Source organism: Columba livia, chromosome 9 (assembly GCF_036013475.1).
Source record: "Columba livia isolate bColLiv1 breed racing homer chromosome 9, bColLiv1.pat.W.v2, whole genome shotgun sequence".
NCBI lineage: Eukaryota > Metazoa > Chordata > Aves > Columbiformes > Columbidae > Columba > Columba livia.
Genome location: NC_088610.1, coordinates 8,974,101 through 8,990,104, shown reverse-complemented (window position 1 = coordinate 8,990,104; position 16,004 = coordinate 8,974,101). Strand labels below are relative to the sequence as shown.

At 41.8% G+C, this 16,004-nt stretch overlaps 1 protein-coding gene across 20 annotated transcripts in view; it reads right to left on the bottom strand.

Annotated features, from left to right (window-relative positions):
* The window catches only part of MCF2L2 (MCF.2 cell line derived transforming sequence-like 2), a 163,661-nt gene that overhangs the window by 14,871 nt on the left and 132,786 nt on the right, over positions 1-16,004 (bottom strand). For 11 of the 20 annotated variants that reach the window (XM_065073743.1, XM_065073746.1, XM_065073744.1 and 8 more), the window contains 4 exons: positions 9,522-9,594; positions 6,264-6,373; positions 3,096-3,137; positions 2,371-2,466 (listed from right to left, as the gene is read on the bottom strand). In XM_065073743.1, the coding sequence (XP_064929815.1) occupies positions 2,371-2,466; positions 3,096-3,137; positions 6,264-6,373; positions 9,522-9,594 (321 nt within the window). The remainder of the gene's footprint in view (positions 1-2,370; positions 2,467-3,095; positions 3,138-6,263; positions 6,374-9,521; positions 9,595-16,004) is intronic. The other 9 variants (XM_021293136.2, XM_065073749.1, XM_065073748.1 and 6 more) reach the window with 2 other exon arrangements.

Genomic DNA, 16,004 nt, shown 5'->3' with positions numbered 1-16,004 from the left:
CTTCGTTTTTTCCATATTTCTGCCTAGTAAATGTCACATTCACTGTATGTTTCCAGTGGAGCAGAAACGAGCGTGACCAGATGAACTGCAATTCCTCTAAGGTTTTACTACACCAAAACATCAGGAAACTGTATTAGCTCCCTAAAATCTCAGGCAATTTTAACTGTAAATTGGCTACTGTAGAAAAATTGTAAATCCTCTATCTGCCAATGCATGCACTTATCAATTTACTGATAAAAGCACTTATATTCAAGTACCTCCTTATTCACACCTCCTAAAAGGCTGAAGAAAAATGAGAGTTTAGACTGCTCTACCAAGGATTAACTCCACATTTAGGCTGATGTAACTACCCTTATTAAAATAAAAAGACAATTTCACTTCATAGCAGTGCTGTTGGGCTACATTTACACCACATCATGCAGCTCCTAGAGACTGTGCCAGTTCCAAGGAATTTGAGCTTGGCTCTGCAAACCAGGATGACTGATGTTGACCTAAGGAGAGGAGATGCCGAGCGCTATGAGTTTGGCCTTTCACACGCTTCGGTGCCAGTCCTGGTGTGGCCACCTTGGGGTCTCTGCACTGGGGTGCAGCATGGTAAAGTTCCTCTGCCAGACATCATCATTCCTTTGGCTAAAACACCAAAGTGCCTATATACAACATTTTCTACCCCATCACATCCAGCCCGGACAGACAGTTCAGTGATGCTTTGAGCATCCCTGCTCCACTGACAGTCAGTATGTATCAGGAAATGTTGTTTTCCCCCTAGTCTTGTTATTTTATTATATAAACTTTCCCTTTTAAGTGTTCTGGACATGAACAGACACAGTGGCTCTGAACCAAAGAGTGCTCAGCTCAGTGTGCCATCTCCTGCCATGACCAGTAACAAATCTTTACACAATGAGGTCAAGAGCAGGACAAGCTCCTTGCAGTAACTTCCCCATTATGTCCTCACAGCTTCTGACCTGCCTTCACAGCCAGTCCATACAGTGCTCACACAGCTTTGCATCATCACTGCCCACAGCAATGACCACACTCTGCAGTCCTCCAAGCTATTTCCCAGCTGGTTTCCTCTGGCCAGGACCAGATCAGCAGCTGAACAGCACAAGGAGAAGTGAGACATTGTGGAATCTCAAGTAACCAGAGCCAGGAAGACTTTGAGCTGATAGTGCCTATGGCTTAGGGGGTATGAACTCTTCTGAACTGTGCCGTGCTGTCTGGAACACAGAATGACGGAATAAAAGGCAAGACATTTCACATGACAAGCAAAATTCAGATAAAAGATCAAAGGAAGCCAAAACCAAAACTGTAGATCCAAACTCATCCAAATTGCTTCATTTCTGAAATCTGTATTTTGTAATTGATTTCCCCAAGTCACAGGATCTGAAAACCACTCCCTTTTTGTATTCAGAATATTGAACTGGTTTGTCCATCTTGGATCTTACTACCAAGTACAGCCTTAACCTTGCAGCCAAAATCTTGTGGTTGTGCCGGCTTTTAGTATATTTTCATCTGCTTTATAACATTGTAATTCTTATTTTTTTCATCTTACTTCTTTCTCCTTTGATGTTCACCCTCTCCATTGATGCACACTAACCCTTTGTCTGACAGAAGAAATATAATCAGAACAGGAGAAAAGTCATACAATAACAATAAAAAGAGTAATTACATTATGTTTTCAGAAAGTAATTGCAAATAGTAATTCAGTTTAATTTCTATTCACATTTCTTTCTTTCCTTTAAAGTCTCTTCCTTGTACAGCCATCACAGGAACACAGAACACTCTCTACTCACTGATATTGAATGTCCTCTAACCATTTATGCACAGACTCAGAACATACCATTTTACAGTGTTATATAATGTAATGAAGTAGAAATAGAAATAAACCCCAGCTCCTCTGAATTCTGTTTCCTCAGTGTAACCACTAGGCCGTGGCTAAGCAACATTTGAAAAAACAAAGAGTCCAACCAATGAACTATTTAACACATAAAAATCTCATGTAGCACAAGACAACAATACTCTTCCCTTCAAGTCAGTAAGCTGCTGAAAGAAGTTTGGTTCATAGCTTAAAACATGTTCACATTTGGCCCCTGAGAGAAACGACTGGAAATAAAATGTATTTGCACAGTGCACCAGTAAAATATCCAACCAGTCAACTCAAAGGTTGTTTTGCAAACACTGCCATGGGACTGATTTTTGGTAACAGCATCTTTGAGAAGAGGAGCCATATGTGTGTGTCAGACAGGAGCATTTTGGTGAGATGTGGCAGCACTTTAGGAAATAGTGATGGATGGCACTATGGGATGGAGAGAACATTGTGGGAGTGCAGGAGACAGATGGCCAGAGACCAAATGCTGCATGGGGTGATTTTACCTTTGGGTGGAGCTCTGCGGTTGGAAAGACCTTGCAATGTGAATCGCTTTCTAGCAAGCGCTGTGCGCTCAAGGTTAAGGCTGGTGGAAGCATCAACTAGGAGAAAGAGGGAAAGGGAAGAGAAATAAGGAAGGAAGGGTCAGCTGTTCAGCTTACGGGGAAGGAAAGGTTAGCACTGGATGACAACTTAAAGTAAATAAATAAATTTTGATTCAGTTCAAGCCTGAGCAAGAGCTAATCAATTAGAAAGGTGACATGAGGTCAGGGTGATTAAACCAGCTGAGCCAAACAGAGCCCCTGGGTTGAGTTTGGCTCACTGAGTTTTAATGGAGAACAACAACAAAACAAAATCAAAGAAAAACAGGTGAAGGAATGTAGCTCTCATCAAAGGAAAATACAGGTTAGCAGCAAGCTCATTACAAAGGGCCTAGTGCCTTTTACTATGAAAATACATCATTGTGGTTGGAACAGCAAGGTTGTAAGGAAAAACAAGAGAAGAAGCCTTGCAGTGCAGGACACATACAGCCAGCCAGTGTTGTGAGCGGTCCCACTGCTGCTACCCATCGCCAGCCTTACCTGCTGAAGTCTTTCTAACAGCCTCCAAAGCCAACATACAGTCATGCATTTGATCTCATGAATTGCTGGGATGTAAGGAGTGCCATGCCAGCAAAGCTTACATGCCAGGCTCCTACAGGAGTAAGCCAGCCATGCTGCCTGGCAGTCACCTTTAGAGAGATCAGTCACAGGCGGGTCTAGGTCCTGAGACTCTGGGTTTGAAAGATAATCAGTTACTTGCATTGCAGGAAAGAGATGGACCTAGATCACTGCCCCCCCAGATCCATGCATTCCTGTCAAATTCTGCATCTGCCCCTTTCTTTGTGTGGGCAGGTGAAGACCAGGAGAAAAGCCATGTGCTGGCTGCTTGCTTCTGTGCCTTAGGATTTATCCACTTACTTTCTCCTCCTCTTTATTTCATACACTGCCAAGTGAGAATCATTAGAGGCATAAAGGAAGACCAGAAGTACAAAGGGAACATGAAGAGACAGTGAGTCCACACTGACAGACAAGCAACAGACAGACAAGCTGTGCTTCCAAAGGAAAGCGCATCCCATCACTTCCTGATTTGCAGCCAAGATAACCCAGGATCCAAGGTGCTGCATGCACAGGTGAGTGTGAGATGCACAGATTTTAACAATACAGAAGTATGTCGGTGTGGTTCAGCTCCTTCCAGCCAGAGGCCTCATGCCAGCTTTGGGCCAGGCAGGTGCATCTGGTGAGGAACCGCTACCAAGTGGCAGTTTCAGGTTTGGGGCAGGCTGCCTACAGGTGCACTGGGGAGCATTTGACTTTCCAACTGCCTGTGTCAGCCTAAGGGCCATTCCCTGCCGCAGCAGCTCCCGCTGCCAGACAATCTTTGTAAAAATACTGTAGCTTATAAAGAATCCAGAAACTGGTATATAAAATATATTTACTTTGTCTGCAAAGAGAAAAAGATCTATAGTATCTGATGATCACAGGGTCATGCAGCAAGTACAACAATGCATGTGTATAGGGGGAAGGTTTATAAGCTAGTTCTTCAACTCTGCAGTTATACCACTTCACTGACATACTCCTTAGGATTTCACAAGTTCTCACAGCTTCACAGCACCAGACAATCATAAGAGACTGGTCTCTAAAGACATGTTGTCTCCACTTGAGTTATTTCAAACCTTTCCTTCTGCAGGTATACCAAATAGGCCTGGAAACCATTTCAAACTTAATAAGAGCTAGGTCCTGATGGACAACAGGTTGAACATGAGCATGCATCCTTGTGGCAAAGAAGGCCAAGAGCATCCCGGGCTGAGTTAGGCAAAGCCTTGCCAGCAGGGCTGGGGAGGCGATGCTTCCCCTCTACTCAGCACACGTGAGACAAACCAGAGTGCTCTGACCTCTCCCGGGCTCCCCCATACAAGAGAGACACAGACACACTTGAGTGGATCCAGCGAAAGGCCAGTAAGATGATTAAGGGATTGCAGTAGCTGACATAAGGAGAGAGTGGGAGAGCTGGAATTGTTCAGCTTGGAGAAGAAAAGGCTCAGGTGGACCTTATCAATGTATATAAATTCCTGATGGGAGCAAGTAAAGAAGATGGAGCCAGACACTTGTCAGTGGAGCCCAGTGACAGGGTGAGAGAGGCAATGGGCACGAACAGAAATATGGAAAATTCCATTTAATAATATGAAAAAACCCCTTATTTTGCTGTGAAGGTGGCTAAAGACTGGGATAGTGTCCCCAAGGCACTTGTGGAGTCTGCATCCTTGGAGATACTCAGAACCCAAGTGGACATAGCCCTGAGCAACTTGCTGCAGCTGACCCTGCTTTGAGCAAAGCAGTTGGTTAGGCTAGCTGGTCTCCAGAGGTTCCCGCAGGACTCTGCTCCCATATAGTCAGTGAATCTACCAGTCAGGTCCACAGAAAACACTCTTTTATATGTACATAACTCAGTCACAGGCACTTAGCCACAAGAATAATGAAGCCGAAATATCTTGCCAATAGTGTCCTCCCCCTCTGTACTATAGAAAGAAAACTATTTCAAAATATCCTGCGTTGAGATTACTTAGATATTGGGAGTATTTCAGTCAGTAGGTGGCACAACAGAGCCAGCTTTGCCCGAGCAGCAGCATCTCGGCACTTTCCAAAGCAGGACCTCCCTGCACATTTTTAGGACGAGTTCAGCCTCTGCGGAGTCCCAGCTGGAGGCTCCGCTGCCTCACAGGGACACAAACGGCAGTTTCGGTGGGACGAGCACATCCCGCAGCCGGGGGGTGCGGGGCTGAGCCAGCCGAGTCACCGGCCATGGGAAAGCAGAACAATGGAAATCGGCGTCCAGGGTCACGCCGGTTCCCACACTCTTGTGTGTGTTGGACGAGTTTAAAAACACAGTTTTGTTTTTTTTTAATAGAGTTTATGAATTTCAAATGGAAGGCTGCTTTTCCAATTTTTTATTTTTTTAAACATAGGACTTTTTAAAAGTAATTTTTTAAATTTTTACTGAAACATGGTTTTAATTAATAAAACTGGATTTTTAAATGAAGAATCCATAACTTTCTTCCCAGAATGGAAACTTAATGCAATGAAAAATCTTTTGGGGAATAGCCAATTTTTCAAAGAAAAAAAAAAAAATCCACATGTTTTTTACCATCTGTATTTCTAAAGGAGTTGCTGTCACTTTAAGCCTGATTTCGACATTCATCTCTTCTTTTAAGACCTCACAATTTTCTTTTTACACTATTAGAAAAGTCATTACTTTAACATTTAAAAATACCACCTAAAAGAGAAACTGGTGTTGAAAGATTTTCTGTTCCTTTGCTGTCACATGACATCCAGGTTTTTTTTAATGTTCATTTCAACCTGCATTGTACAGACTACATCTGCTGTATTTGTGGCCTCAAATAACGGAGGGACTTTCAGTGATCACATGTGCGCTTATTTATTATACTCTATAGGGGAACCTATATACAGAGGAGGCAAAAAAAAATCTCTTCAACATAAAGCAAGGAAATTTGTTAGCTAAGTCCATTGACAGTCTTAAAAATATATATGAATCCAAATACTTAGGCAGGATATAGAAGGCTAAAATACACATACTATCCCCCCAAATTATATTTTTAAAAAACACCAGTTGTATAAACAACACTGTAATGCATCAAAACTCAAAACATCCTGAACTGGTAACACTTTTTGGTGTTTAAGAAGTTTCATGGTACAGTCACTCAGCTTTGTAGCATTGTTGTTTCTTGATGCTGGGTTTAAAAAACATGCATTTAAATTATCCTCATCAAACTCTAGAAAGAGTGTGCAAAAATAAAAGTGTTACCCTTTGGAAGCAAAAAGCTGTGTGTCAGAACTCCTACCTCTCTTTTGCCTGGCGCTGGGACTGGAATTCCTGTTTTTATTGTTAGATGCTTCCACGTTTGATGTCTCAGATTTGTTTTCATATAAACTTGATGACTTTCGGCTATACCTTTGGAGAAAAGATATACAAAAATAGTTACATTCCTGCTTAATACCTGAGCACTAAGCATTCTTTCTTACCCTCAGATATGGAAGCTTAAGGAACAAAAGGCAGGTTTTAAAATTGTGTATGCTATGAATTCTACATCTGTGTAGGCAGTTATGGTGGAAAAAGCCATTCTCGGTCCCACCTCCTTTCCACACCACGCAGTAAGGGATATCTTTAGTGAGAACAAAGAAGGGAAAAATGGAGGGACAAACTGGTTAAGTCTGCACAAACTCTTTTTGCAAGTCCAACAGATTTGGAAGGAAGGGGTAGGAATCCAGGTTATAAAAGAGGAGTCCAGTTTTCCATCCTTTGCAGCATAAGTGTATTGGACTCCAGGAGAAAAATGGAAACTGGATGGTTACACAGAGGTCATACCATGTACAGAGGAACATATGGATGCTACTGGCTCCAGGATCTCACAGCTTCTCTTTCTTCTCCTCTTTGAAAATATGAATCCAAGTGGGATATCTCAAACTACAGCTGAACCACAGATAAGGGGATACATCTTGCCAGATTTGCACTGGTACCGGCCTTGGCATCTGTAATGGGAAGGACCCCTCTACCCCAGGTTTGTGGGGCATTCGTGCTGCAAGATTTTCTCATGGTTCTTATCCTCATCGTTTTGCAAAGGTCTGGTAGTTTAATTTGAGTGTTTGACTGTTAGCCTTGGCAGACTGAATGTTCCACGTATTTCATATCTACACACTTGAAATACTCTTTCCCAAAATGCTTGTTATTAACATGTGTCAGCAATTACATTGCTGTTCACAATTAACACATGAACTCTTAACATTCATAGGGTTTATCTTGCTGGAAGGGAAGGTCCAAGGTGTCATTATAAACTCCAAAACATTTGGAATACTAGAGATCTGTGAATACCTTTTATAACTACAAGACAACCTGGGACTCATTGCTTTGTATTTGAACCTCTGACCTGTTTCTGATGGAACTTTAACCGAGGTCTCTGTTACCTCCTGGTACTAAACCAAAATGTGATTTTGCAGCCTGATGTCAGGTACAAAATGGGGCTCAAAATAAATACGGGAACAAATCCAAAGCACACTCACATTTCCTTATTCTTTTTCCTCTGTTCCTTCCCAGCTAGGCTAACTGTGAAACATGCAGCTAACACAGTTAAAGATTTACAGCTGTGAGAAAGACACTGAGAAGACACACCAGCTTCTCTGAAACAGATTCTGCAGCAAAACTGCTAAGTGTTTGTGTGTATCTATATGTACAGGATAGTTTTCCATGGATATATGACTGAATCAGTCATTTCCAAGAAATCAGATAATTAAGCGGTTAGAACAATAGTCTGAGATTCATATGTTCAAACAGATTAGAAAACAATACAAAGAGATAATTTCATTAGCACTGAAACGCAGCAGCCATCCCTTGAGAGAGACACGGCACAAGGCATCTCATTTTAGGATTAGACGCTGAAACTTTGGGGAAGAAGTTACAGAGAGACAATTTAAATAGATTGAACAGTATTTCAGGATATCCAATAGCTGCCCGGGCACTGGTTCTAAGTCTCTTTTGCAGATCCTTCAGCTCCAGCCGTGAGTCAGCCCAGCCCTGCCTTATCTCCTGGAATTGCAGCCCCAAGTGCTGTGATGGTACATAAACAAGTAAAGGAGACAGTTTTTATCATCTAACAGATATGGGGCAGGAGAGTGTCCCCCCAACGTCACAGTACAGGTTTGACAATTCCTAATAAACAGCAGAGTCACTGTTACACATGAGCAACCCAGGAGACTGTCTATTGGTTCAATGAAGCCCCAGTAATTAATTAGCCTCCAGCCACTGGCAGAGCACTGATGATGCTGGTTGCTCTTTAGCTAATACTATCTTATCACTGGCTTACGTATAGCATCTTTCACAACTGGGGCTGCTTGGTCACATCAGTCATAAACACAGACTACGCCTATGCTGGTGGCTATCCCAAAGTCTAACTTCTTCCTTCCTCTCCTTGCCTCCACCCAGCATCCCAAAACAGGCTGCAGAAGAGGCTCCACGGTCTGAGAATTCTGGATCCACAGTTGCATATCAGCCAGTGGAAAACCACCTCGTGCTGCAATTCCCCTGTCCATGCTTCTCTCTGAGACACATCTTTCAGAGCATCAGGGTGGACTCAGTTTATTATATAATAGCTGATAGGACAATCTGGACTTTGTTCCATTCATGAAAGCCCAGGGCTTTGTTCTTTCATGAAGACTTACCATATTCTTCCTGATCCTATAATAACCCAGCATTTGGAGCAGAAGCATCTCACCTCTCTTTCTCTGGCCAGCTGGCACAGTGAGGACAACAAGCACCTCATTTTTCCTGTGGTTTAATCCACTCTGGGACAAGTGGCTAATCAAATGGCCTTTCTTCCCGGAGCTAAATAATCTTCTGTTGGCATATTTTGTCTACAATTTCTGTTCTGAAAATTCTCACTTTAAGAGCCTTTAAGGACACATATATGGATTGCTTTGAAACATTTTTGTGATTGCATTTCAAATTTCACTGGAATAGTTTTCTCCTACCCCAAGGTGGTTTTGCTGAAAGATTTTCACCCTTAAATCTTTTCACCTGAAATGTTAAACAATGCAAATGTAACCAAGCCTAGAGAAAACATGGTGCAGGATTAACAGCACCGCATCTATTTAAAATTTCTTGCATCAAATTGTACAGCTTTCAAAGGCTGTTTGTGTTACCTGGGATCTCTTGGTTTTGTTGATCCTGTTAAAATTTTACAGTGATATCCCATGCCAACTTGCATTAAACTCACCCAGCAACTGGGTCATTACAAAAATTTGCTGACAGCTCCATTTAACATCCTTGAAATTTTCTGATACATTTTGTCTAAATTTGAATTCATCGGCAGCATATGGTTCTTTTGCAAAACCAAATAATCATCTTCGGAATGAATTCTGCATCACGATTTTTAGTTTCCCCATGAGCAAAACCTTTATCTGAGTTTACTTGTCTTTAAAGAATTTGAAGACAATCCAGTAAGTTTATACCCGGGAAGCAAAACATAGAAAACTAAGAATGAATATACTGCAAAAGCAAAAAGGCAAGACAAAACATTGCCCTGATATGCCACGACAGCTGTTGTTACCTGCTTGCATTGGATGGATCCATTGGTGCATGGTATACACTCTCGGTGATTCTTTGGTGCAGTTGACTTGCTTCTGTTAGAGAAAAAATAAAAAGAAATGGCTCCAAACTATATAACTTGCTTCCTTGTTTGCATAGAAGGTGGGAGAGAGAGAGAGAAATTGGAGTGGGGAGATTTTGACCATGGCTACAATCGAAATGAATACTCATACTTGGAGAGAAAGGCATGTAGTGATCTTATAGGCTGAAAACTTAGCTCACCCAAAACAGCTCTTCTACCCATATTTTTTCAGTGCAGAAAAAATGTCTTCCCCTACCATCTTCTCTTTGCTCTGTGCCTCTCTCTAACTCACTGTACAACTTGGATCTAGGGAACGGACTACTGGCATTTTTCCCAGAATATAAGTTTCGTGGTTCATAGATTTTTCTGGATTTAGCAACATGTGTGCATGAGTCCGTTTGCACACACAGCCAACTAGCAGAAAATATCCCCATCCCTCTGAAAAATGCTTTTGCTTAGCACCCTGGACAAACAGCAATAATAAAATGTTGTTCAAATGCCATTTGTTCACTCTTTTTGCTTAGCTGTGAGGTAGCAACAGTCTCATTTGTACTTACGTCGAGTAACTGCTAAGTGAAGAAAGATGCTAAGAAATATGCTGACAACCTGGTTTTCAAGGCCAGGAAAATCAGACACTGAGAAGTAAGGAGGTAATGAAAGGAGCTCCTTTCAGACTCTCAGACTGCTGAGATTCTGGGCCTATTTCACCTTGAAGAAGATGGAGCTCCAGTCAATGAAAGGAGAACAGACAAGGGGACAGAGGCAGCACTGGAAGACTGAGTGTTTTGTGGGTGTAGATGCTGGGGAAAGGAGCACTCTGGGCAGGGAGTCAAAAGTAGCTCCATTCCTGATTTTGGCAACTGATTCACAGCTTTGCACAAGTCTCTAAAGCTGCATCTGTAAATCCTTTACTTGCAAGAGACAATGATGGTGTTTGGGAGCAAAGGATTGTGGCAGATGCATTCGACCGCCCCCAGCCAAACCAGCACCAGTTTGGTACAGAGCCCAAAGGAGGTAAAGGCCTGAGCTGCAGCCAGGCCAAGAACTCCTTTTAGGAAACCCACAGTGAAGCAGAAGGGTGCACTGAACATCGATAAGTTGTGGGTGCAAGAAGTCTCGTGCATGCTTTTCCCCCATATGCAATTTGACCATGAGTCAAACACTTTATTCTATAAATATGACAGACTGGGTGAGCCAACTTTGAGCTCTCTCTGCTAAATAAGTTGGCTGTATGGCAATGGTTTTTACTGCTCATAGATCACTGGATGAGCCCAATTTAGGTTTCATATCAATCATTTAGCTTAAGTAAATGTGTACTAAATAGAAAGAACCACCTAGAATTACAAAGTTGTGTGATTTGTAATATACTATCTGCTTCACGTTACTTAATAAGCTATGTGCTGCAAAGTTCTGCTCGTATTTACCAGAAGTGGCTACAGACTACACTGAACATCTGCAAAATAAGGCCTAATTCATACTTTACTGGGAAGAATGGAATTGAATGGGGAGAAAATAATGGCTTCAGGGCTAACACAATGACATTATGGACACCTGCAAGATAGGGCCTGTTCTGTACTTTGCTGAGAAGAAAAAGATTAATTCAGACAAAACAGCACCTTCCAAACTATGGACTATAAACAATATCTACAGTCAAACAAAACAAAGACCCATCTAAGACCAGAGAAAAAGAACAAATGAGAAGGAAGAAGACCCAGACTCAAACATTGCTGTTGTCTGAATCATTGCGTGAGGAACAGTCAGAGTCTAAAAGGATATAAAAATACAGAGATTTCTATGCTTGGCTGAGACCCCTGTACAGGCTGACCCAGATTGAGCCAGCCCTCCTGCTATACTACTCCATCAAATTATTTATTTCTACAAACTATGATGCCCGAGAGTTTGCTCTGTGAGCACTAGGATCCAGATTTCAGAGCGACCTTACGCCAGGCCCCTGGAGGGCAGATAGGCAGGATTCGGTTTGGCTTATTTCCTCCATGCAGTAAATAATAGAGTGAACCTTGCCATTGAACTTTGTTAAATCATGCTTTTCTTTGAGTGATATACACATTGTTCTGTGGCAAGCAGAACCCTACATCTCTCTGCTGTAACAAATTGGTGTCAGAAGTGGGATGGCAGGCACTATCACTAATTACTTATGGAGGTGTGGGGTGAGTCTGAGTCCTAAATTCTCAGAGAAATGGGCTCATGATAACTGGCATGATTGGAAAGCTGTGGAAGTCCTGGTAATGACAGGCAGGGGCTGTATAAAGGATGGAAAGGATGCACCTACATTTGCAAAATGTTAAGTACCTGCCTAGAAGCCACTTGTTAGGAGAGGAGAACCTTGAATAGAGAAAAACAAGATGGGAGGGAGGAAATAGAAGGTAGAAAAATCTGCTAAATTATTGTCCTTAAAAAAAAAAAATAGCACCTGCAGAAATAGCTACAGGAAGAAAATGAGAAGAAACAAAAGCTAGAGGAAAAAAAAATGAATTTATGTGGGCTCCTCATCCCCCTGATATTCTACAGATTAGGAAACTAGTTGTGTCCCCTGAAGAATGGGATGCAAATATTTGGAGCAAATACTCAGACTCCAATATTGAATTTGATCCTGCCATAAAAGACAGGGAGGTAATGGGAACACAACCCCCCATACGAATAACACAGCAGCAGAAACAAGCAGATGCAAGGAGGGCAGATTTTGTGTACTTATGCTCCAGAGGAGTTAAGGGAATTTTTAGAGATCCCTCAGCAGAAGAGTGAGAAAGGAACACAAGCATGGATTTTGCAAGCTTAGGATAGTGGAGCTGCATCTATCCATTTATTAGCAGATTAAAATGATTTATTAAGCCCCATAACAAATGATCAGCTACAATGAGGATATGCTCAGCTGAAAAACATCAGATGTCCTGATGGGCAAGATATTATTGCACCTACATTATATCAACGTTTGTGTGCAGCACTTTCACCAGCATATGCTGAACCTGTTGAATTGCTGTTGTCTCTCAGAAATTGGTGTACAAAGGAGGAGGGTATTTATGTAGTGCAGCAGATGGGGTTGACTCATGAGTTGATTATGGCAGACAGGGTAGTAGTGATGAGAAGTATTGAAACGCAGCTTTTGAGAGGAGTGCCTGCCTCACTAAAACCTGTGGTTGTACCAGCAGTGACAAATGCTGAGGGTAATGTAGCTGCTCTAGCAAATACCTTGAGGGAAATTGGAGCTGTAAATTCGGAATCCTCTGTTCAGGTGGCGAATAAAGGAAAGCTGGCAAAACCAAAAGGAGCTACAGCATGGGTGATGAGGAAACAAACATGGAATGATCTTGTACAAGCCCCTAACTAGAAATAGGTGGAATCACACCATCAGAAATGTTTTGCCAATGCCAAAAGTTATTGCTTATGCAAAAAAGGCAGCCAGCCCTAGCCCCACCACCAACACCACTCCACCCCCCACCCCGCCTGCCACCTCAGTGCAAGATACACACACAGTCCCTCTATTTACCACTAAAAGCTACCAGCTAATACAGCACTATGGTCAGGTACCATTACTGTTTGCAATTATACTGATGATCTATTGATTATGGCAGTTTCACAATGAGAAACTGGAGCAGCTGACGAATTTTCTGAAAATGCATTTATAGGACCAAGGCGGGACAATAAATCCAACTAAAACAAAAGATCCTAGTGTACTATTTTTAGGAATAGTTTGGCATGGACAGATTAGAGGAATACCAGAGAAGGTATAGCAAACAGTCCAGCAGTTTTCTGTATCATTCGTGGTAGAACAATTACATGACTTTTTGAGATTTTTAGTATATTGGAGAACTTTTATCCCTAAATCTTCTGTGCAGGAAGCTTCCCCTTATGAAGGGTTAATAGAAGAGCACAATAGAGTTGACTCGCTTGAGTCACAAGACAATAGGGAATTAGATAATGACGTCTGCCAAGCTGCATGCTTGGGCTCTAAATGTGTGTATAGCTTGTGGACATCCATCAGCTTACACTGCACAAGCATGGGACACTGCTCACAATCAAGCCCCTTTGCTATTATATACTTTTAAAACATGCATACATCACTGCGCAACTTGTACAGAGTTATATTTATGGGCATTACATAGGCCATGGGAAAAGGTAAAACAGGGTCAACAGGCCTTGAATACCTGGCGGGTTGATTATATTGTCCGGGCTCCTGTCCCCGTCTAGGGCTGGCAATATGTATACACTGCTATACTACTCCATCAAATTTTTTATTTCTATGAACTCTAATACCTGAGAGTTTGCTTCGTGACATGTAGGATCCAGACTCTGGAACAACCTGACACCAGTCCCCTGGAGGAAAGGTAAGCAGGACTCAGTTTGGCATGTTTCCTCCATGCAGTAAATAACAGAGTGAACCTTACCACACACCTTTGGCCACCTTCTTTGCCCTTTATTCATTCATACCGGCAGGTTCTTTGCAACATTCCAAACCCCTGTGCAACTCCTAACAACAGTCATTAAAAACAGGCCAGACAAACAAGTGTCTCCCTCTTCCTTCTCTCATTACAACGCACAGTTGGAGAAACATCCAATCTTGGATTGAGCATGAATTAAGGCCTCTTCTTTCATGAGTCACTGGAAATAGAAACTGTTTAAAATTATAGGATGCAGCATTTGCTTCCTACTGTCACTATTGTAATAAGGACTTTGACTCATTCTCCCCGTTGCCTTTTCCCAAAGAGTCACATAAGATAGTACTTCTGTCCTCTGGTTGCTGTTCTGCACAGTGAAGGAAAGCTTGACTTTGCTTACAGAGTAGGATGAAAGTCATCCTTGGATGCTCTCAAGACCAGACTGGATAAAGTCTTCAGTAACGTGGTTTGACCAATAACTGACTCTGCTTTGAGGAGGACATTGGACTATGATGCCCTGAGGTCCCTTGAAACCTCCAATATTCTAGGATCCTATGATCTTGAGACCATACAATAAAGAATATCAAAATATAAATGTTTTCAAAAACTTTCAGTCTTGATTCCTGCGCAGTTTCCTCTGGAAAATGCTTTGTAACTCCAGCATATAGGTCTTGTATCCTACAAAGATTTCACAAATGCTCATCTGTGTGACATACAAGCTTCATATTCTTTGCCTAGAACCACACATGGAGGAACAGCACTCTATCCTATTGAACACATATATTTTCTGAACTACATGAGCTACTCTTCCCTTCTGCAGTAGCCTAAGTAAAACCAGCTTTTGTACTTCAGAAGTAAATACTACAAACCAGATCAGAGAGTCCCTAGATCAAGTCCTGAACTTGTACTGATAAGAATCTTGAGTACTTTCCTCAGCAGTTCTTGCTGGACTGACCACAGTGAAATTCAGAATAAAAAAGAAAAAGGATGAAGACAAGAATAATAACAAAAGATCTGAGTGGTAAGCACTGTAAATAAGTATATCGTTATGGGTTGGATTAAATTGCTGAGGCTAACCTGCATAGTTGTTTCCTTCCAGTTAAGGAGGCTGTAAGAATTAATTGTCTTTCTGAAACAGAGAATTAAAATAAAGATGACCTCTAAAGTTAAAGCACAGGCACAAGTTCACACTTATGACAAAGCCTGCTTAGGAATCTGAAGGATGTAGATGGAGAGGCATTGCTTGCATTGGTTTAAAATGAGCTGTGTGTATGAGAGAAGCAGAAAATGACAGGTCAAGGTGAGAAGCAGTGCCAAAGCTCAGGAAATATCTGTATTGGACACAACTATGGCTTTTTCTTCTAAGAGAGCCTGAAAAATGGCTTTTAGGACTCTGTACATTCCTGTTCATAAACAGAAGAGTATCTCGGATAGCTTTCATCACTATATTCTCTTACTATCTGAAATAACCTAACTGAATTTTGTCTGTCTTGGGTTTACCATCTTACATCAAAAAGGTTGTCATTATTTTATGTACTCCTGAGGCTTCATTCATTCATGTGTTGAGCACATCACAAATCACCATCATAGTGAGATCTCTGTGAGAGAGGGAAATAGCATTAATCATATTTTACAGGGAGGTCACTAAGTTAAAAAGATGGGATAACTGACATTTAAAACATAAGGTGGGCAATTAGATTTAAAATAAATACCCTCCAAAACCACAGAAAGCATAACAAACAACAGGACAAAGAGGAACAATTGCTGTGTCCGGTCATGGATGTGAAAGGAGATGTTTTGCATCAGGTCCTCTGAGAAGGCACAGAGTTAAGACTGGAACACCATCTCCTCACACGCTGATGTGAACAGATGTTTCTAGGGTTGTGGCTTGAGCAATGCTGCAACTGCCCAACTGATCCTCACACAGAAGATCTATTCTTGCTGGTTTCACTGGTGGTGCTGGATGCACTGTAACTCATCCCAGCTCCGTGTTGTCACACATGGCTACAGAAGGAAGGCAACATTACCA